Source organism: Amblyomma americanum, chromosome 1 (genome assembly GCF_052857255.1).
Source record: "Amblyomma americanum isolate KBUSLIRL-KWMA chromosome 1, ASM5285725v1, whole genome shotgun sequence".
Classification (NCBI taxonomy): Eukaryota; Metazoa; Arthropoda; class Arachnida; order Ixodida; family Ixodidae; genus Amblyomma; species Amblyomma americanum.
Window position 1 is genome coordinate 551,334,673 of NC_135497.1, and position 22,354 is coordinate 551,357,026.

The 22,354-nt window shown below is 45.2% G+C and overlaps 2 protein-coding genes across 2 annotated transcripts; one reads left to right on the forward strand and one right to left on the reverse strand.

The window, feature by feature from the left end:
• Positions 1–5,467: 5,467 nt before the first annotated feature.
• LOC144116327 (uncharacterized) lies at positions 5,468–10,873 on the forward strand. The gene is made up of 7 exons (XM_077651071.1): positions 5,468–5,834; positions 6,574–6,742; positions 6,809–6,932; positions 7,022–7,254; positions 8,307–8,469; positions 8,559–8,756; positions 8,867–10,873. The coding sequence occupies exons 1-7, from the start codon at positions 5,567–5,569 to the stop codon at positions 9,206–9,208; spliced, it is 1,497 nt and encodes a 498-aa protein (XP_077507197.1). The 5' UTR covers positions 5,468–5,566; the 3' UTR covers positions 9,209–10,873.
• A 3,296-nt stretch (positions 10,874–14,169) lies between these two features.
• Positions 14,170–15,783, reverse strand: LOC144116328 (uncharacterized). Its single transcript, XM_077651072.1, has 5 exons — positions 15,538–15,783; positions 14,769–14,915; positions 14,588–14,641; positions 14,422–14,487; positions 14,170–14,365 (listed from the first exon to the last, which is right to left on the reverse strand). The coding sequence occupies exons 1-5, from the start codon at positions 15,713–15,715 to the stop codon at positions 14,223–14,225; spliced, it is 588 nt and encodes a 195-aa protein (XP_077507198.1). The 5' UTR covers positions 15,716–15,783; the 3' UTR covers positions 14,170–14,222.
• Positions 15,784–22,354: the final 6,571 nt, after the last annotated feature.

Below are 22,354 nucleotides of genomic sequence, written 5' to 3' on the forward strand. Positions count from 1 at the left end.
TAGCGCGGGCGACATCGCGGTTGAGACTGGCGGTCCATTCAGAGAGGTCCGTGATGGTGTTCGGGGTTAGGCTCTTATCTCATCACGCCGGCTGCTGGCCGAGCGTTGCCAAAGCGACCAAGCGTCCAAGTGTACGAAAAAATGAAGAAAACAGCATTTTGATTCTGCTTTAAAGAAGGAAAGGGCGAAGCGCGTCAGAATGATGTAAGGCGATGACTGCTGCTAATATTTTGCCTTTTTAAACAAATTGCGTTGTAGTAGTTTTTGAACTGAACGAGTATACTACAACTTTACCTTATGGCTCGAATAATAGCGGATAAATCGCACGGGGACAAAACTGTGTAATGGTAAAAAAAAGCTTCGCTATATTCAATGAAGTTTATGCCAGTCTTCTTCAGACGATGACTCTTTTCGCACTGGTCCCGGCCTCTATCCTTCTCACACTTACTGTCTGCCATACGTTCTGTTTTGATCCCACACCCCGCGCGTGCATTTGGCTTCGTGGTCGCAGTATCGGGTGGCCGCACCTCGCTTCACACTTGCGTACCGTGAGCAGAGTTGTACGTAATGCGTTGCTCAAGGTGCGTCAAGTGGACATAGAAGGCGGAAAGTTGAGCTATTTCAACGCCGGCATCCAGGTACGCATCCGAGCTCAATCACGATTGTGGGAGCATGTGGGGCGCTGAGAGAGACCGGAACTTCTACGAAGGAACGACATAAATCTTGAATCCTGGGCGAGGACGTAGAGACATATTCTATGAAAATTCTCTTCAGACCCGCATGCAAGTGTTCGTAGTGTGGGTGTTGGCCCTGATGTGTGAAAGTCGTCTGCGTGGAGAATACTGAAGAAGCGAAAACTCCACCCGTACCACGTGCAGCTGCACCAGATGTTGGAGCCCCGCGATTTTTAAAATCGAAACGACTTTACAAACTGAATTGTAATCATTGTGCACAAAATATTGCGGACTGATGAAGCTACTCTCTCACGTAATGCTCATGTGACCATCCACAGCGCTCATTATTGGAGCGACGAAAACCCTCACTGGGTTTTGAAGACAAATCACTAATATCAGTGGTCGGTTAATCTGTGTTGTGGAATTTGCAGTGACACTATCATTGACCTCGTGTTTTTTGTAACACGCTGACAGGCGAAAGATATGTCAACTCTACTTGATGAGGGAGGCGATGATTTCCTTTGCGAATTTCCATTGGCTAGGACCAAGGATATTTTTTATCAGCATGATGGTGCTCCTGCGCACGACAGCAGCGAAGCTTGCAAATGGCTGGATGAAGTCTTCCCGCCTTAGTTAATTGGACGGCATAGGTCCATTACTTGGCCGGCACGGTCGGGAGATTTAACTCCGCTCAATCTCTTCCTCGGGGCCTACGTCGACGATGAAGCATATTGGACACCAACCTCAACACCAGACAGCCCAAGAAAAAAAAAATAAGACAGGTCTGGAACTCCACGCCTGACACCATGATCAAGAACGTCACGGAACTGTGCCTATGAAATGCCAAATCTGGATTGCAGCAGATGGTGACCTGACCCAACGCACATTTTAATGAAGGGGCGCTTTTTGTATTGATGGTCGCTCAAAAATCATTGCGGCCCTATGTGGACCGTCTGTCTACCTTGTCAAAGTGACATTTGTTAAAATTGCTTTGCGATGATTTTTGTCTATTTCAAGCAATATTATTATTCTGTTTCTTGTTTTGTTTCCAGATGTTTTTTTTTTTCTCGGGAAGTTGAAAACGTATTTTTTCTTTTCCTCTTTGTGATAAACATATTTGTTTGTAATTGTGCTACGTACAAGTGAGCAGTTTGCGTGGATCCCCTGCACTGCCACAGTGGCCTTTTGGTAAAGTTGTTCTGCAACGCCTCTGGACTGCCCAGCTTCGTACACAAGCGACCCCACGCTTATGCAGGGGCCTACAAACTGTACGCTGTATGAGTAAAACCTGATTATTTATTTGTTTATTTTTTATTTTCTGTTCCCCCTAAGGTAGCGAAATCATCAAACGGCACATTTGTTCACAGCACATCTGCTTTGGTGAGCTGCGTAGTGCACCTTAAGGGTATAGCACTGCGTTAGAAGTGGAGATGCTGTAGTTGTAATAAAGTTTGCATGTTGTTTCTCCTAAATAAAAATCACGTGCTGTTGGCGGACGAGTACTATGGATCCCTTTCAGCAGTGACACGCGTCGTAGTTGGCGTTGGAGCGTCGAGAAAATCGGAATTTGTCGAGACGGTCTTGGCGGCACAGCCACATGACCTCGCGCGGGTACTTAAAACACATGAGAACGATCCTGGAGTACAACACCCTATTGAAAAATCTCGTATATATGTGTTAAATGTGTCTCATATATACGCAATTATTGGATATGTGTCCACATATACGGTCGTATGAATACGTGCTCGTATGGCATACCCGTTCTCTCCACGTATGGCGAAACACATATATACGGGTGATACGTGCCTCATATATACGCTATTGGATATGTGTCACTCCCGTCCCTAGTATATACGAGGGCCACGTAACCTTCGTACAGATACGAGGGCCTCGTCATGGGGATACAATGGCCTTGCAACCCTTCAGTGCAGCAAATGCTGCATCCCAGCACTAAATACCAGGCTGCAGTCAATGAAATAATTTTTCTTGCTGCCTTTATTTTATCATTTTTATCTGACTACAGTCATTGACTACAGGGGCAGGTGCAGGCGATGATTACTTGATGTCGCTCAGCATGTCCGCCAGGTAGCAATTCAACTGCTCTGCGCATTTTCTCAACCTCGGCAGCTTGTGCAGCTTTGCTGTATGCATCAAATGCATCTGAAAGAGTATTAATCATGACAAAATTGAAGACATGCAGGTGCTGTAAAATAAAGGTATTTAAGTCATGCACACTTAAATAAACCAATGCCTTTGTCAGTCAGGAAATGTACCTAAATAAAAGAGGCTTACTGCCCACAGATGCTAGTTTTTCTGAGCTCATCCGAGGCTTCTGCATGCCACCAGCCTTAAGGAATTGCCGGCATACTGAGCCGGTGATGCTCCTTCCCTGAACGCTCTTTCCCCTAAGGCTCTTCGGGGAAGGAGCATCACCAGGAAGGAGCGTCACTTTTGTGGGGAACCCCACAAAAGTTTTGTGGCGTCCTTGCAAAACAGGAAGTCTCGACCTTGGGAAAGAAGCCAGCGCCACCGCTCTGCACTGACAATTTCCGCTCCCGAAGTGAACCTGCAATAAAACAGCTGCACATATGCTTTGTATAAAGCCCTATAACAGATTGGGGAGAGAGTTATTATTTGCCACATTAAAACTACTAAAATCCTATTCCTCAGGACTCCTATATATAACATTACGAAAATGGCAGTTTTCCTTGCAGACGCTAATAATGACAAAACATGACACATCGCTCTCTTCTTCGGAGTGAGCAGCACGATGGGCCACTAGGTCACGTTTATGTGCAATCATATAAGCTGCCTTTGACAACATAGATGAGACTTTTTATCTTTACTTCAGGCTCCACTGCACCCTGGCAACAGTAATGCTGCCAAATATTCGGAAGCACAGAACTAACAGATGAAAGATTATGAATATTTAAAACACAGCAATTAAATCTTAGCACAAGAGGCTGTGCTAATCAGAACATTAAAGGTGAAAGGTTGTGGTCATGGTTTAGTGATATAAGAGTTCATTAAGCAAAGCTGCCCTGAGCTGTCACAGGTTCAAATTGTGCCTGGGGCTCCAGTGCAGGCAATTTTTTTCCGCTCCATGCCAATCGGATGGAAAATTTCACGTGTCCGAGAGGTGTGCACTGATCCTCAGCCCTATACGTTTCCAGAGTTTCTAGATTGTTTGCCTGCAGTTACCAAGAACGAGAGCTAAAAGCATTTCAAGCTTACAAACTAGTTCTAAATATGAGAAGCCATCGTACCTGGCCATTGACCTCAGCAAGAACACCTGGATATGGTGCAGCAGTACCTATGCTAGTGGAAGCCTGGAAAGTGTGCAAAGTGTTCGCATTTGCAACAAGAGTAATGTACAGTGTCGGTGAAGTCTTAAGGCCAAAGGCTTTTCGCTTCAGCCGCATAACAGAGCCATTACAGCAATATTAAAGACCAAGTGACCTTGAAATGCTAGCAGGTTTCTTCTTGCGATACAGAAGCTTTCTGCTTGACTACATTTTTGAATGATCCGCTACATGAATTATTCTAGGAACATTGATTTCACTGCAGCTGAACGCTGTAGCCTTAACACTTTTGACCTAGACTGTACATGGTACATCAAAGGGACAGTGAGAACTAAATCAAATTTCTTTTGTAAGCAAAATCTGATAGTTCAGCATTTCATGGCTTTGTTGCCGCTTGTCCGAGACAGAAAGATGCATTTATTTCAAAGAAATGTGCATTCGAAGTTGAAAAACTTTTTCCCGCCACTCCGATTCAACCTCTTATGACATCACGGCGCACTCTTATGACGTTACAGGACGCAGTGACGTGAAACATGACGTAAACGCAGACTCCGTGATTTCTCGCGGCTAGCGGTGCGGTCTAGCAGCAGCCAAAATGAAAGCTACCGCCGCCACACGTTGAAGGCATCTATCAGGGGTCGCTACCATTGCTTCGTTTACGTTTGCACCAACGTCTTGCCGGCGTTACGATGAATCCCGTTCCCAAGCCCGATGACAAAGTTCTCGCAAAAACTCCGGCCTGCATTTCACCGACCTCAGCCCCACAGAGCGTGCGATGCTTTTGAGGGAGCACGGTTAGTTAGGAGCCGGCGGGTCGTTTCCCCCTTCCGCCATGAGCTGCCGTTGCAAATTAAATATCATGACCCCAGTGCGGGGAGTCGCGAGGGACCAGGACAAGGTCAGTGCGTCGCGCCCATCGGAGGCTGGCCGGGGCTTTGGGGTCAACAGATTGTGATTCCTTGAACGGCGCGGTTGCACGGTGCACAAGACGGCGTCCAGGTCTCCCACGGTTGCAAGGGCAAGGTTATTTATTTAATTTTTTGCCACAAAAACGGATGGGTACTCAAGGGCGCTCGCATTTAAAGTAGGCGGCTTGAAAGTAAAGCCGACGCTTCAACGGCTTCTGCGCGTTTCCGGAGGTACAGGGTCCACTGGATCGGGTTCTATCGCCCACTTGCATGTACCTTCAGATGTGTACTGTGAATGGATTAAATTAGCCGAGAGCTCGAAAAGAACAGCACCGCCCAGCGACCGAAGCTATTGAATGATGTCACAACGCGCACCTCGCCGCGGAACCGTATCAGTCTGGTCTGGCTGGCACAGCTGGCGCACTCGGCGCGAAATAGAGACATGCTCCAAGTCTCCGCCAGTGTGGTGAGAGTGCGCCTAAGCTGCCGAACGCGTCACCGGTCAAGCGCAGTTGGAGTATGGACCTCCTTCATGTTTACAAACAAACGAGTTGGTGTAGGTGGCGCTGCAGTCGCTAGCGACCTCGTGGTAGGCAAAAGGCTGCGAAGCTACATTCAGTTACAGTGCGACCAAGCTAGCGAGAGTGAGCTGTATGTGCTTTTTTTGTCTGCTTGATCGACCATGCTGTCCGCGAGCGATTATGTCGTGAGCCTGAGCGGTGCGGACCAAAAGCAGTACATGGAGAAGCTCCATGTATACGGTGCGCAGCGTCCGGACCCGTACACCGTACCGGAAAGCGAGTGGGTACAAGGCGCAGAAGGGAAGCGTCGGTGTCCGCCGGTGAAGATGAGCAACGTTGTTGTATATCTGCTGTTTTCACCGAGCAAATTCACTGCGGAAAACGTTGAGAACTACAAAGCTCTGGAGGCTTACAACTACTTTGAGTCAGGTAAGTGGCCGATGTGTCTTCTCGTACGTAAACAAGCAGGGCGCGCAGACCGCTCAGCATGGCGCGAACCAAGCATTCCGCACAGTACTTCATTGGTTATAGCACCATCGCATGGCACTTACGACTGCACGGCAGATAAGTGTAGGTAAGCACGGCAACGGTAGCAGCGCCAACGCGCCGTAGGGACCGTATGGCTATGTAGTCCCTCGTTTTAGACGGTTGAAATCGCCACGTTAATTGTTTGGCGTTTGTATCCGTTTTGTGCGTTTGTGGCATCGCTGTCGGTGTTACCTACCGCATTTCAAAGAACAAAAAGAAAATTATCATATTCCCGCAAGAATACTTGTCAACTGTTTCTTCTAATTGACTCGCTGCGGTAGCGCAGTAGCGGGATGCCTTCAGCCTGCGCGAGCAGCGGCGGCAACGCACACATCATGTGCTGCGTGATGTGTGGACACGTTAAAAATTGCGCGTGCACGAATTTAATCTGGCGCCTTCCACGGTAGCTTGCGTACTGCGGGACACCTCCTAGACGCCAAACTCTGCAGACCAACCGGTTATCAGATAAGTCTATATCTGATGTAGGTACAGCTTCATAAGTCAGAAACTACCGTTCTCCTTTAAGGCTGGATATTTTGTGCATTTTAATTTTTTTCCCTCGCTGTGCCTTTGGATGGGAACATTGGGATTACAAGTACATTTTAATCTCCTGGTGTTCTTCACTATCCTCCGTCTGCAGGACTGGTCCGAAAGTGTCGCCTGTGGAGGCCAGGTGATGTGCAAATAAGTTTTGTGCGCGCCGAGGTCATGCCCTCGCAAACCGCGGCTGCAAAAGGCCACGATACATGGGTGTGTGTTAACGACACATCAGGACAAATACTGGCAGGCCACTGCCAGTGCAAAGCTGGGTAAGTTGACTTCTTCCACTAAATCCTTCTTATGTCAGGGTGATCATCGAGTGCTTTGTTATGCAGGCTAGGTGAAGTGTGCAGCCATGTTGCTGCACTACTGTTTGTGCTCGAGGCAGCGGCTCGGGAGCGTGCAGATGTCTCATGCACCTCGCAGCCATGTGCTTGGCATGCAGCTGTGTCCAAAAAGGTAAATTTAACATTGACATGAGAAAGCTTTCTTGAAACAACTAATACCTGCATCATGTTATTATTGTACATAATTGTGTTACATTTTAGGCCACCATGGTCCCAGTTGACCAGCTCAACTTGAGCAAGCCCGGCAGGAAGGCACGAAAACTTGCTGCGGAAGCCAATCACACTTCTGAGACCTATGACGCGAGAGACATAGAAATATTTCAGCGCTTGAGGAAGGCAAGCTCAAGTGCTGTAGTTCTGAGAAGCATTCCGAAGACAGATTCAGAGGACACAGACTCTGCTTCAGAGGATGAAGAAATGTACACGTTTTTAAGGTACATTTCTCACGTTTCAGTGCCATCAAGTGTCTTCATGAAAGCATATTTGCCCAAAAACAGGAGCTTGCATGCATTAGTATGTTTTGTTATATGTTTGCTCATTTGCAAATTCTTGTTGCCACTGTCATGCACAATTCAGTAATAGGTCAGGATCAACCCAGGCTGTCCATGTTCTGCTATTGCTTGCTTTTATTTTATATAGACCTCTTTCTTGATACGTGAGTTTCTGTGCTGCATCAGGCAGCTAATGCTAGCAGCAGAATTTTTAAACCAACGTACAGGGGCGTCCATTTCTAGATTGAACGCGCGAGCGGCATGTCATGGCTGCGCTCTTAAGGACGCTAGTCTGTACATTACACGTGTGCATCAAAGCAAAGTGGTATACGATTAGAAGCACCAGCTCTAGAACCTTTTACTCTTGTTCCACTTTGCTTTGATGCATAGCCATGTTGGACGCACTGGCAATCCGAAAAGCACTGCTGCACCTCTCGCATGTTCAAGCTAGGAATGGACAACCCTGTATCTACTCTTTCGGAAAAACAATGTATCCCATAATTTCTGCTGCCTTTTGTGATCATGCGAGAAGTGAGTGCATGACTCTAGATCTCAAACTCTAGCACATTTATTTGCAACGCAAGCTGTACAAGAAAAGAAACATGAATAGGAGTATTTATTAAAAGCAGTAACAATAGCAGAACACACTGCAATGCTAGAAGGTGGACATTTGAAACAAGTGAAATAAATGTACATGCACTTAGCTGCAAACAGTTCAAAAAGAAATGGCAGTGAAGTTTTCTTGCCATGGCAGAGTAGGCACTTTGTTAGGCCTGCATGTCTAGCCCTGAGATTATCGGCTGGTGCATGAAAGGTAGTTGGTAAATGACATGGCTAATTATATGTCACTTAGTGTTCCATCGACATGCTTAATGAGTGCTGCACCTTTGATAATTTTTGCAAAATATTTGATTGAGGTGAAATGAGATGTTCAACTTCAAAATATAGTCAGCATGCTTTGGGTGGAAAAAAATTATGCTTAATTTTTCACCCAGGAATGCTAGAAAAGCACGAAGCACAAAGGAAGACTTCCTTGAGGATATGTTTCTTCCGCTCAGTGAAATTGAGCGAATAGAAAAAGCCACGAGGCTAACAAGCAAATCACCGTTGTGGCATGAAGCTAGGTATGGAAGGCTCACTGGCACCACTATGCACAGGGTGAGAAATCATTTTTGTACTTGTAACTATTTGCTTGTAGTGAGAGCATAGGAGTAAGTGAATTAAAATAGCTGCATCTTTTTTTTTAGATCCGAACACTGAAGGCAGACACAAATGTCCAGGGCCTTCTGGACAGCGTCCTGCAGCGGCGGCCCCCACTCAACATTGAGGCTGTCAGATGGGGTGCAGACAAAGAGAAGGTGGCCAAGGAGCAGTACCTGGAGTTCATGAAAGCACGTCATGCCAACTTCGAGCTCCATGAAATTGGCTTTGTGATTGATACAGATGTATGTTTCTGTTCAATTCACATTCAGTTAGCGGCTTTGTAAGGAACTTGATCATGGTCTTGTTCATTTTATGTGGTGCATGAATTTACCTCAACAATATTTTTTCCCAGGCTCCCTTCCTTGGTGCAACCCCTGACGGTCTGTGGCACTGCAGTTGCCATGGTGTGGGCCTACTGGAGATCAAATGTCCCTGGTCTCTTAAGGAGCCCCACCACCAAGTATTGGAAGCCTCATACTTGAGTGCCAGTGGGACCCTTTTGGAGACCCACACGTATTTTACACAAGTGCAGACGCAGCTGCACGTTTGTAGAAAAGCTGTGTGCCATTTTGTGGTGTGGTTGCCGCACCAATTTGGAATTGTGGAGGTGCCATATAGCAGCCACTTCTTCAAGCCTCTTTTAGAAAAAGCTCGTGCTGTTTGGGCCGAGCATGTGCTTCCTGCTCTGTTGTAAGCTGGCCTGCAAATACTACTGGTCATGTTTTATTTTCATGCATGCAGTTCATTCATTCTTATCACTTAGCAGGCTGTGCTGCAAGGCTGAAGTACCAATAGACAAATCCTTGCATAAGATGTCCGACAGCCAAAATGAAGCTTCAAAATTTTGTTAATGACTGTGTGCAGAGGATGTTTGTAACATCGAAAAGCCAGAGTTTCCAACTGTAATAATGATGAATTTTTATGGCGCAACGGCATCTCTGGCCAAAAAGTGCCATGCCACAAGGTTTTTCTTTTTCTCAAGGTGGGGTCAAAGACCTATTTCTAAAGCATTTCATCCTAAAGAAGCCGAGCACCAGGCAGGGGAAGCTTGTACCCATTGTATCACCGGTGGGTATCAGGCGGCACTGGGGATCGAACCCCATGTCTCCCGCAAGCAGATGCTCAAACGACTAGGCCGCTGCTGCGTTAAAGTTGCCAACTGAAATTGCCTGAGCTAAGGCCACAGAAACTGCAAATGTTATAGATTGGCGCTGGAGTGAAACTTCACATGCCTGCCAAACTTGGTGGATGTAATCATGAACCAGAAACAAATCTGTGGTATAAAATAATTACAACATGGTAACCTTGGAAGACCTCTCCGGCTAGAAGCTGAGCATTTTGTTTAACCTCAGTTGCTATGCATACATCTAGTAATTTACTGCATCCAGATTTTTTTCAACAAATTTCAATGCTTTTCCCACGTAGTAACCCAGGATAGCGTTCACTGGCCGGTTGGCAACTAAGAACTTCACTGTACACAACCTTTGCTCACTTGGGCATGGTATTTGACATTCAGCTTCAATGGGAAAGGAAGCTCCTGACTGTGGTGCGTTACAGATGCATGCAGTGGTTTCAGGTCCATTAGCCAATTTCATGTATGTGTTCTATGTTCACGTCAAAGCTCATGTTGCTACTGTGACCTTCAGACTGTTGCGACTGTTGAGCAGTGTTTATGTTGAGACTGTGCAGGAAGAGCTTGTTCTGAAAATCAAGGAGCCCGGTTGTACTAACTGTTGCCTCACTGAGTTTGCCTACATGTACTTAGAAAATGCCTGTATTTCTTGTAGCAGGAATATTTGTGTGAGCAAGTGGAAGAGGGCCAGGAAAATGGCTTGTGCGTGCACCACAAAATGAGTGATTATGTTACTGCTTCAGCTCCAGTCTGGGATGTGGAGTTCTTTATTTTTGTTTTATCTTTGCTGCTTTAGTTACTAGCATATCCAGAAGACCCACCATAATTTCTGCTGCTTTTCACATTGCAAGAACTTTGTTCGTTGATAAGGAACATTCTCAGAAATCTACTCAGTATTGCATCTCTTACAACAAAGCAGTTGCAAACAAGGGTGACCAGCCAGATTTTGCCTGCTTCCCTCTTGAGCCGTTAAAAATTCAGTAAGTGCCTGGGTTCCTTTTTGCTGCATTGAGTTAACGATAGCTGTATATTAGCATGGTTTTTCGAGCACACCAAGTTAGCACATAACTGCCCCTTTGCAGTCATGAGGCCGAAATATAGCAGCCTGGCTGTTTTTAATGTGGCCTCACGGCATAAAGTTTTTCCACTTTCCCAGTCTTACTTGCCTGGCATTCATTACTGCGTGGCTCAGGCTGTGCAGATGGTCACAGAAATGTGCCTGCCAGAAAGCAGTCGCAGTCTTCTGCCATACTTGCAGTATATTTCAGAAGCAGAAACCAGAAGTGGTACTATTTTTTATTTATAAATACTGAAGGCCTTGACAGGCTCTTACAGGAGTTTTGTAAAAAAAAAAGCATACAACCTTGAAGTCATACAAATCAAATCTTTATTTTCCATCAGGTGCTACAGATGGAGGGGCTATGGAAAAAAAGCTGCCACTTGGCAGCTTGACGAGTCCGCAGATCCATATATAAGGCAGCGTCTAGACAGCACCAGAGCATAAACAAGCGATAAACAAATCAAGGCACTTGAACAGAGCAAAATAAAAGAAAAAGTCCTGAGCCAGACCAATCAAACACCATCAGCACAAAAGAATGAACAAGCGATAAGCATATCAAGACACTTGATAATTGCAGAAGAAAAGAAAAAGTCCTGAGCTAGATAAAACAAACACCAGAATAGATGAAGTCACGTTAGTCAATGAGCAAACAGGTCTCGAAGTGTAACAGTGGAACAACTAAATAAATCAAAATTCAGTGACTGATGATAGTTTAAAAGAGATGGCAGAGAAAAACACAAACGCTCCATACCAGAATTCAAGCATGGTACAGCAACCTTCCAGTTTTCTCCACGTCTAGTATTATAACATTTCTCATTTCTTTCTAAATGTGCCAAGGCATCGAGGCTATGAATATTTTTTTTCACTTCATACTTAAACCTAGCACTCAAACGGTAGCGGTATAGCTTGTGAGCTGTAATAACATGTGCCCTGTGAAAGAATTCTGCAGTGGTTGCATTATAACCAGCATTGTACACGTGGCATAGATACCATTTTTGCATATGGAATATTTTTTGTGTGTTAGAGAAAGTAGTAGTGCCCCAGACAAGTTGGCAATACTTGACATGTGGATACAAAAAAATTATAAAGCATTATTTTGGTTGTAGTAGAAAGCATGTATCGGAGACGACCGACTACACCGGTTATTCGAGCAAGTTTGGCTAATACAAAATTCACATGCGATTCCCAGGGCAGATTGGCAGTGAATATAACGCCTAGACATTTAAACTGGTCAACAATGTCAACAGGATGAGAGTTTAAAACAATATCGGCATGAGGAGGAACAGGTTTATTTTTTGGCCGGAAGAGAACTGCTTTTGTTTTATTTTCGTTAATCTTCATGTAATTGGATAAGGACCATTGCTGCAGTTTGACTATGGTATCATTGCAATCAGTGATAAGTTTATCGATGTTATTACCAGAAAAAAATATGCTGGTATCATCTGCGAAAATAATAAATTTGGCGTTCTGATTAATGTTAACAATGTCATTTATACACAGGTTAAATAGCAAGGGGCCCAATATGCTGCCTTGTGAAACACCACAAGGCAGTGGCAGCACTCGTGATCGTGAGTTGCTTATTTGGACTACTTGACATCGATGAGATAAATATGATTGCAATAACTGTAATCCACACCCTCGTATACCGTGAAAGTCCAGCTTCAGCAGAACATCATGATTGACGAGGTCGAATGCCTTGGAAAAATCGACAAATAGGCTGAGTACTATTGCCTTGCATTCAAACTGTGTTAAAATATACCCTTTCTGGTGAAGCAGAGCTAATTCTGTAGACGTATTCTTCCTAAACCCAAACTGGTGTTTTGTTATTATCTCACAGTGATGAACAAAGTTTACAAGCCTACAGTGTATTATTTTTTCAAGGGGCTTAGAAAATATAGGTAAGATAGACACCGGATGGTAATTGCCCAATTCATTTCGGCTTCCCTTTTGAAAAAGCACTACTACTTTTGCGGTTTGCATTTGCACTGGAAATGTCGATGTCATCAGACATTTATTAAAAATATGCGTTAAGACTGGTGCAATGACCTCTGCGACATACTTGACTGGTTTTATTTGAATTTCGTTGATATCCCTACTGCTGCTGTTGTTTAATTTTTTATTGTTGAAATTACTTCCTGTACATTCACTGGCTGTAGAAATATTGATTTTGCATTCCGCATGCTGATATATTGACATGCATTTGAGGAGCTTCCTGGCATACTAATATTTGTAAAAAAAATTATTGAAAGCATCAGCCAGTTCCGCCTCGTACAAAACTTTGCCATCAATCATTAGTTTATAAATGCAGGTACGTTGGTTATTGCGACGCAATAGCATGTTTAATTTGTCCCAGAGCAATTCACTCGGCACACACATCTAAAACAACACAAGCAAAGACACAGCAAAATCATCGCATGTTGACACGCCTCAATTTGCTGCTCCTTTTTATTCGATATAGCGAAAAGATGCTGTGCCATGCTCCGCTTCATATTCATGCAAGTCGAGGTTTCATGTTTGTGATAGCAGCACAAATTACAACAATGTCTGTTGCATGCCGCAGCATAGTGATGGACAGTCGGTCCCTGAGAATGTGGAACACTTTAATGCGGCCAATGGCTCGCTCCACATGAATACGCACTCTAGAGATGTGCCGGGCATCTTCCACTTCCTTAGCTGAAAGTTGCCTTTTGCCTCTTGTCAAGGCTGGCACTTCTAACCTGGCACCTCGATGGGCAACATCTTCTTTGATTAAAAACCCTCTGTCAGCCAAAACAATGTCTCCTTCCTGAAGTTTGTCCAAGAAGCCCGACTTCAATATGATCTCCTTGTCTGATGCCCGCCCTCCCCAGCATTTCGTGACAAAGCTAATAGCACCGCATGGCGTGATGCTGACCATGAATTTGATAGTATTGGAACTTTTATAATGGGAATAGGTTTTAGACCTAGCAGAATACCCTAATGGTTTTTGAATTCGTACTTCGGTGCAGTCAATTATGGCCATGCATGTCGGATACTTCCTGCGCACCATCATGGGCATTGTTCTGCATGCGTCCTCCCGTGAAGGCCAAATAATGAAACGCTTCAGTTCAGAAGCTATGATTGGTATGTTCTTTACCATTATCCTTGCCACTGTTGTTTCTGAGAGCCCGAAACGATGACTGATGTCAATGTTCAGCAGCGCAAGCCTTAGTTTCATTAGCACAACTAGAACAGCATCTGCTACAGTGCAGCGATTTGGAATATAAAGAGCCACATTTTTAAAAAGTGAAACAAAAAAGAGGAAAAGCGCTTTGCTTGGCAGTCCTGTGTACACACTCACACACTGCTCCGTGATACAGTTTGCAGAGAAGCGTCCCTGCTGCACATTCTGCTCTGCTTCTGCAGCCCTCTCTTTGGAATAATGCAGTGCTTTTTTTAGGACATCAATATCTCGCTCCTGCTTTTTGTTTTGTTTTTCAAGAGTAGCAGCTCTTCTTTCCAAAGCTTGATATGCTGGCTCTGAAACAAGAGCATTGGCTATAAATGATGCACGCCACACGTAACTGCAAAACACTTACTGCAAATGTAGCATGGTACTGCTACGAGCAGCTCGTCCCCCATGCTTGATGTAGCAGATGGCATCTCTTCATCCCTCCATGATGCATGTGCAGCTGCGAGGCCTGCATATGAATGAGCTGAATGGTTCATTGAGATACTCGTGTTTTTACTTTCTTACCTTCAGCACCGGCATGCTGTGAATAAGTAGCTCCCATGTCAAGCTGAGAGGACTCATCCTGAGAATCTGAAATAATGTAACCAGCATGATGCATACAATAATAAAAGATGACCTGCTGTGTTAATAAAGTGCTGTCTTAATTAGAACTGAACCACAACCAGCTCACCAACATCACTGATGGCTTCGTCAGCTTCCATAACTTGATCATCTGATGAGGGTGCTGACAAAAAAAAATGAAATGCAAAAGCATCAGCAAGTGTAGGAAGCTTGAGTGCTAAAGATTGCAACCGGGGAAAAAGCAGTAAAAATACATGATACATTTAAGTGCAGGCTTGTAATCTACTTACAAGTGTTCATTGGTTCCTGCACTTCTCGAGCGAGGGCTCGGGCCTTGGCGCGCTGCAGGCGAGCAGCTGCTGCAGTCCTTTTGTTCTTCTTGTGCGCGAATATTGTCGGCACATAATCGGGGTGGTGAGGATCGTCTGATGGCTCTCCTGTGTACCAAGGATGAAATTACATTCTGCGCTTTTAGAGTGCGTTATACAGTTACGAGCTGTATCCGCCGCGAACGCTCGGTGGTTAAGGCGCTCGGCTACTTAGCTGTGAATAGACCATGCACGTGGTAAAGAAAAAATCGGATGGGATCGAGCAAATGGTTATCAGTTAACACGTGCACTCTCTTCATCATGAAACCAAGGAAAGCAGTTCGAGGTGTACACGGCTAAACTTGTTAGCGATCCCTTTCGTACGGGTTAAAATTGCTAGATTAGCCGCGACAACAAAACCATCGCCGAGTGCAACTTTGTTCGTTCGCGCAGCCGCTGACTACGCATATCTACAGTTGTGTATGTGACACGGCTTGTTCTAGCAATTGTTTGCACAGGTTAACACATCCTAAGCCTGCGACAACAAATAAAATGCCTTCGCATCACACAAATGCTTTGTTGTCTGCGTGCACGTATGTAGTGTACGTACGTACTACATTCGGAATCGCACCCTACATACAAACACAGCGCTAGATGCACTTACATGTCGCGAAGAAAGTCAAATTAGAGTTAATGGTGATTCTTGCGCAGGCACATCACAGTGTGTAAAGTTGCATCAGCTTCAGCTTACCTGTGACGAAGTGTTTTCCGCATATTCGATGAGCCGGCATCGGTATCCATCCTTCGCGCTTCACCGCGGCCGCCCACTGCTTACGGCGACCTTCTTGGACTGGAAACCTGTGGAAGCTTACTGAACTTCCCTTTATGTGTCTTTCAGTGCACGCCACGGCAACACAGCTAGTCGGCATGGTGATTTTGCTTTTTTCCGAGCACCCCGAACCATACACTAACTGCGGTAGGCAGGGGAGTGAGGCGTTGTTTTGCCTACCACGCGAAAGTCACTACCGACGGCAGCGCCACCGCATCTTCGTGACGTCGCAGAGTGAAGTAGGTCCATAGAGTGTCTCGCTTTGGCCGACGTGACGTTGGTGTGCAGTGCGCGCGCATGCGTTACGCCAGGCTATAAACGCGCATTAAAGGGACACTGAGGAGAAATTGAGGTTGAATGGTATCGATAGAATAAAAGCTCCTGATCACAAAAACGCAACTCTTACTGAAAACAAAGCTCTTGTAAGGTAGAAAATAGCAAGGACCAAAACACAAATATCGCCGCCACAGGGCAATCTCGCAAGTACAAGCGTGATGACGTCATAGGACAAGATACGCCACCTTGGAGGAATGTTCCTTTTTACATGGAAGCTGCGAATCTCTGAGGCTGACGAAAAAAGGTTGCGCGGTTCAATATTGAAGTAAGTTTTGTTTTAAAACCAATAGCGCACTTTTATCACACCAGGAACACAGACAAAAGAAAACCTGAATGTTGGAAGCAAAGAAAACCAATGCTTGGGGGCGCCACAGGCAGCCAGAAGAGTTTCGATTTGTTATGGCGCTTCGCGTCTATGAGCTTTGCGTGCCCCGAGATTTTGTTTTTGACGCACCTCGATTTACAAGTGCCGAACAGCAGAGGAACTCCAAGTGCCGCTTCAAGTGCTAGTTAACCTTTGAAGGAGCCTGTTAAGGCTGGTCAAATGATCGCCACGGTCGATGAAAAACTATCATGGCACGATGGTCGGTGATCGTACAAGGCAGTTCGCAGTATAAAGAACACTTGTGTCTTCACACGCTCGCCCGGCGAAACATTCTTGGCTGTGCCAGTCAACTTCAAACTACTTAACGGAAATCATTTATTAGGGACGGGAGACAAGGTACAAGGCAGTTAAAAAAAATTGATGGCCTAGCTGTGTTAGGCCAGGATATACGTAGCGAAAGTGCGGAGACTTCTGCATCGGATGAGTGCATTCACTAGATGCGCCTTTATTCATGGTTAAATCTTGAGCCGTCGTGGCGGAGTGGTAGAGCCTCCACCTGAAACTACAAAGGCCCTTGTTCGATTCTGAGCCTCGTCAAAGGTTTTTCGGCTTTCTTTGCTTCCAACATTCAGGTTGTCTTTTGTCTGTCTTCCATGTGTGATAAAAGTGCACTATCGGTTTTAAAACAAACCTTACTTGAATATTGAACCGCGCAACCTTCATATGTCAGCCTCAGATTCGCAGCTTCATGTAGGAAGGAAAATTCCTCCAACGTGGCGCCTCTTGTCCAATGACGTCATCACGCTTGTACTTGCGAGATTGCCCTGTGACGGCGATACCTGTATTTTGGTTCTTGCTATTTTCTACTTTACAAGAGCGTTGTTTTTCAGTAAGAGTTGCGTTTTTGTGATCAGGAGCTTATATTCTATCGATACAAGCCAGCTTCAATTTCTCCTCAGTGTACCTTTAATTGGCATCTCCAGGGGATTTTAAAGCACTTTGAGTTTACTATCACATTACACTTCTTGAACCTTGCCTCAGTTGCAAGAAATAATTCTGCAAAATAATGAAATGTCAACAACTAGAACACAAACAAAAACTGCATTTCGACCACAAAGCCATCGCTAAGAAAAACTGCTCTGAGCTGCCACAGGTTAAAATTGTGCCTAGGGCGGCTCTGCATGCAATTTTTTTTCTGCTTCATATTATTCGGACAGAAAATTTCCCACTTCCGAGAGATGTGCAGTGATGCTCATCCCCATGTTTCCGGTTTCAAGACTGTTTGCCTGCATTTATCAAGGATGAGAGCTAAAAGCATTTCAAGCTTACAAAATCATTCCTGTAACATCGACAATTGGGCTTTGATGCCCCAGCGCCCCGTGCTGAAGAAGGCGCAAAACACAGGTGGAAGACGAGGCTGACAAAGTTCAGTTTGGCGCACAGGAACGCTTGGCTACCGAGGTGCGCTGTACTAGCAAAGATTGTGGCCGTCGACACTTCTTGTTAGCACGGCGCACCCAGCCCCTCCACAAGTGTAAAGACTCAAATCAAACAAGAAGTGTGGACGGCCACAAACTTTGTTAGCACAGTGCACCCCGGTAGCCAAGCGTTCCTGAGCACCAATCTGAACTTTGTCAGCCTCATCTTCCGTCTGTGTTTTGCTCCTTTATCAGCACTGGCCGATGGGGCATCAAAGCCAACTTGTCTTACATTCTAAATATGCGACACCTTCATACCTGGCTGCTGATCTCAGCAAGATATCCGGGTTCTGTGGTGCAGCAGGATCCATGTTAGTGGAAGACTGCAAAGTATGAAAAGTGTTCACATTTGCTACAAAAGACTAATGTACAAGGTAAATTAAAGGGCAACTTCAGAGGATTTTCAAACATATTCTGTTTACTATCAGATTACACTTCTTGAGCCTGGGCAGAGTCCCGAGAAATAATTTTTCCAAATAAGGAGCAAAGAAATAATGAAATACCATTAACTAGAACACAAAAAAACTTGATTTCAATCAACAGATCAAAATATGATGTTAAAGGGTTTTACTGGTAACACTGGTGACTCACATTCTGTAATGCACCAAATAGCTTTAAAGGAGTATAAACACCCATCTTTTGGGTGTGTGTTTTTGCTTTCTAATGAGGCATCAGGCATTATTATACATGGATTACCTTGTGGTATTCTCCTATTCTCAAGTCTAGCAAGAGAACAGCAGTTCACAATTGGTAGCGAGGTAAGGGAAAAGGCAAAGGAATACGTCTATTTAAGGCAGGTATCAATAGTGACAACTGATCCGGATCATGAGGGAATAACTAGAAGGATAAGATTGCGATGGAGCGCATATGGCAGGGTCTCTGAGGTCATGAATGGCGGTTTACCAATATCCCTCAAGAGAAATGTGTACAACAGCTGTTTCTTACCAGTACCCACCTATGGGGCAGAAGCGTGGAGGCTGACAAAAAGGGTTCAGCTTAAGCTGAGGACAACGCAGTGAGCCACGGAAAGAAAACTGATAGGCGTAACGTTAAAGCAGTATAACACCTACCATTTGGGTGCGTGCTTTCTTGCTTGTAATGATGCATAAGGCATTCATGGAGTAGCAGCTAGTAATCTCTTACGACCGCTTAATAATTTATAATAGCATTTATTTTTCGTCCAGTTTCGGCTTCAACACTTGAACAAGGACAGTGACGTCAATGTGTGCTTACACGTCACGAGACATGAAAAAACAGCAATATAATCGCTGGTTGCACATTTGTTGTCATTCAAGCAATTGAGGAAGGCTGGTTTTGACACTGCAGTAAATTAGAACAATGAAGCAGCGATTCTATGGACATTTTTCCATGGCTCACGTGAAGGAAAAGCCCTATTTGACGTCAGAGCCATCGTTCGGCTGTTCCAAAACTGAAACAGCATGACAGAAAAAAACAATTATAAATTATTTAGCGGTCGTAGGCAAACATCACATGGCGATTCATGCCTAGTAGCGTCTTCTGCATCATTGAGGAAAAGAAAACATGCCACCAAAATTAGGTGTCTATACTTTTTTAAGAGACCGGAAGCAGGAAGAGTGGTTGAGGGAACACACGCGGGTTAATGACATCCTAGCCAAAATCAAGAGGAAGAAATTCGCTTGAGCGGGGAATGTGATGCGAAGGTAAGATAGCTGTTGGTCCTTAAGGGATCCCAAGAGAAAGAAAGCATAGCAGGGGGCGGCAGAAGGTTAGGTGGGCGTATGAAATTAAGAAGTTTGCAGGCATAAGGTGGGCGCAGCTGGCAATACATGGTTAATTGGAGAGAAATGGGAGAGGCCTTCACCCTGCATGGGGTGTAATCAGGCTGATGATGATGAAGATTCTCCCATGACTACTAAATAATTTATAATCGAATTTCTTTCTCGCGCCGTTTCAGTTTCAAGAGCTGAATGGGGACTATGACGTCAAAGTGAGCTTATAGGTCATGCGAGGCATGAAAAACTGCAATATAATCGGTGCTGCTACATTTGTCATTCCGACTATTGAGGAAGGCTGGCTTCAACACTGTAGTGAATTAAAACGATCAAGCAGCAATTATATCGCATTTTTTCCATGCTTCACGTTACATATAACCTCTCTGATGTCACAGTCTTCACTCGGCTGTTGAAACCGAGACAGCATGGCAGAAAAAATCGATTATAAATTATTTATAGGTCCCAGGCAAACACCACATGATGATTCATTCATAGTAGTGTCTTCTGAATCATAGTAGGGAAGAAAACATGCCACCAAAATAAGGTGTCTATACATCTTTAAATTATCATTGGGCTTTTTCATATTTCCGTGCTCGGCGAGCCTGTTCGCTGCCAGAAAATTCACTCCTGACAGGAAGGTGCATCATGCTCACATGAACTGGTCGCCGCCAGAACCAGCCTGCTGGCAATCATGGCGCCAAGGACGTCCTTGGATCACGGAAGGCGACTGCCCTCTGCTGCTTTGCTTGCTGTTGCGTCTCATTGCTCGCATGCGTACGGTAGAAATCTGATCCTTGGGAGCGAAAGAAAGGACGTTAGTTATTCAGGGCAGCCGCGGACTCTTGCACTCAGATGCATACATCGGCGGCAGCAACGCAAGTATATGTCCTTCAGTGCGTTGTGTGCTGTCGTGAAGTCTGCATGTAAGCTTCGAGATATCCTCAAAAGCATATGTGACGGGCAGTCGCACTCTAAAGACTTGCATTTGACACCACATAGGAGGGCTAATTGGACAGCGTTAATTGGAAAGACATGGGAGAGGCTTTTGCCCTGTTGGTGTAGCGAGGCTGAAGATGAGGAGGAGGGAAAATTTTACTGCGCATGCACTGCTCCAACAACATGCTGTAGTCTCAGATTATTGCATATTAGTTAACTACACACTAATTACTTGGGCGCCAATGGTCGACCCTGCCTATACTGACTCTCCAGTGGTAGTTGCAATTTCTGTTTGTGAACTAATTCCTGTGGGCTGTAAGCAGAAAACAATCAGGATATGTTCCACTCAACTGTAGTCTGCCGCCCTCCAGCTGTTAATATTGCTGCCAGCAAGTAATGCACGGATTATTTTGACAAGCGTGCATATCAGCTGGTTGAACATTTTTCTGAAGTGCGTGCACTGTACAAATTTAGCTGCACATCGTGTCTGTATGGTATCGCTTCTACCGCAGAGCTAGCACTCGAATGAAAGGCATTACAATCTGGCCTTGCATGTCGGCCCCGCACTGTGTGTGCAGGCATGATGATCCACACTGGGAAATTTTTCTTTTTGATGAGTCAAATGCAAGGTGAAGTATGCATACGGTATTTCTCAGTTATTTTAAGCACTTGTGGCAGAAGACCCGAGCACCAAGCTTTATGGCAACGACCGAATCGGCACACGCAAGGTTATGCTTCATCTTCAGCTGTGAAATGAAAATGACCTCCGTAGAGAATAAAAATTTTGAACAAATTTGGCAGAGCACACATGCACGCCAGCCGGCAGCTACTACTTAAACGGCCCCGACCACCCTCTGGCTGAAAATGTCCTCTACCAAGGTTGTTGTGAGGCACCGTCCCCGGAACACACAACCGCAAACAATCTTTGATAAAAGACATTATATTGGAGTAACATATATGGCAAACTAGCTACTTTTCCATGCTCCTCTCCTTCCATTCCCTCTCAGAGGTTTTTCTCCCTTCCGCTTGGTCCACTAGCTTTAGTCCTCCATCCCTGCTTGTTCTGTGTGGCTGTCCTTCCGTTTACAAGAGTAGACAGCACCCCTTTTGTTTGAAAGTCAAATGGGGAGCTTTCGGTGGCGTCCACGTTGGGCCTGTTATGAACGGAATGCACACCAGCCGAAGAGGATTAAGGTGCAGATCCCATCGACAGGGATGACCACGGTGGCGCAGCAACAGCAGCGGCAATTTCGACAGCGTCATCAGGTGACCGACGACTGCACAAAATGAAAGGATGACTAGCTGGGAAGGAGCCTGTTCTTCCCACGCTCGGCTCGATGAAAATGACCTTCCCCCTTTGACTGGTTCCCTGCAAGAAGCGACCGACGATGGACAGATGACGGGAAGAGGGGAACGGTGCCTTCCAGTAATGAATCGTGTCTTGACAAGAGCCGCCCCGACCGGAGAGAGCCCACCGCAGTTGTAGCCCACAGCGCAGCACCGGTGTTTTGATAGACACGTGAATAATAATTATCATTCCTCGGGAATAATAATTATCAGATGCCCTATCCGTGTCTCACGTGGCCCGATTTGCTTTGGTATGCCGCATAACCGAAGAATAGCAGGGCTTATAAATTTCCAGCAATACATATATTTAACCAGTATCATGGCACTGAGAAAACAGGCCACCGAGTTGCAAGCCGAAGCTAAGACAACGTGCTGCAATGAGAGAAGTGCGCTGTCCCGCAACGCCGTATCGGTGGGCTCGATACAAAGCTCTCTGTTGCTGAAGGTAGCCTGGCTGCTCCCCCAAACAATAAATATTTTAGACAACAATGCGAGGAGGCAATACGAAAAATGAAACCTTGACCTGACATGAAGCACACTGTGGTATACTGATAGCGCATGTT

Excerpts from the sequence above, each read along its gene's own strand:
- LOC144116327 (XM_077651071.1), top strand. The coding sequence starts at position 5,567 with ATGCTGTCCGCGAGCGATTATGTCGTGAGCCTGAGCGGTGCGGACCAA. Across the intron at positions 6,743-6,808 it reads CACTGCCAGTGCAAAGCTGG|GCTAGGTGAAGTGTGCAGCC; the intron begins GTAAGTTGACTT and ends TTTGTTATGCAG. Across the intron at positions 7,255-8,306 it reads GAAATGTACACGTTTTTAAG|GAATGCTAGAAAAGCACGAA; the intron begins GTACATTTCTCA and ends TTTTTCACCCAG.
- LOC144116328 (XM_077651072.1), bottom strand. The coding sequence starts at position 15,715 with ATGCCGACTAGCTGTGTTGCCGTGGCGTGCACTGAAAGACACATAAAG. Across the intron at positions 14,642-14,768 it reads GCAGGAACCAATGAACACTT|CACCCTCATCAGATGATCAA; the intron begins GTAAGTAGATTA and ends TTTTTTTGTCAG. Across the intron at positions 14,488-14,587 it reads CGAAGCCATCAGTGATGTTG|ATTCTCAGGATGAGTCCTCT; the intron begins GTGAGCTGGTTG and ends ACATTATTTCAG.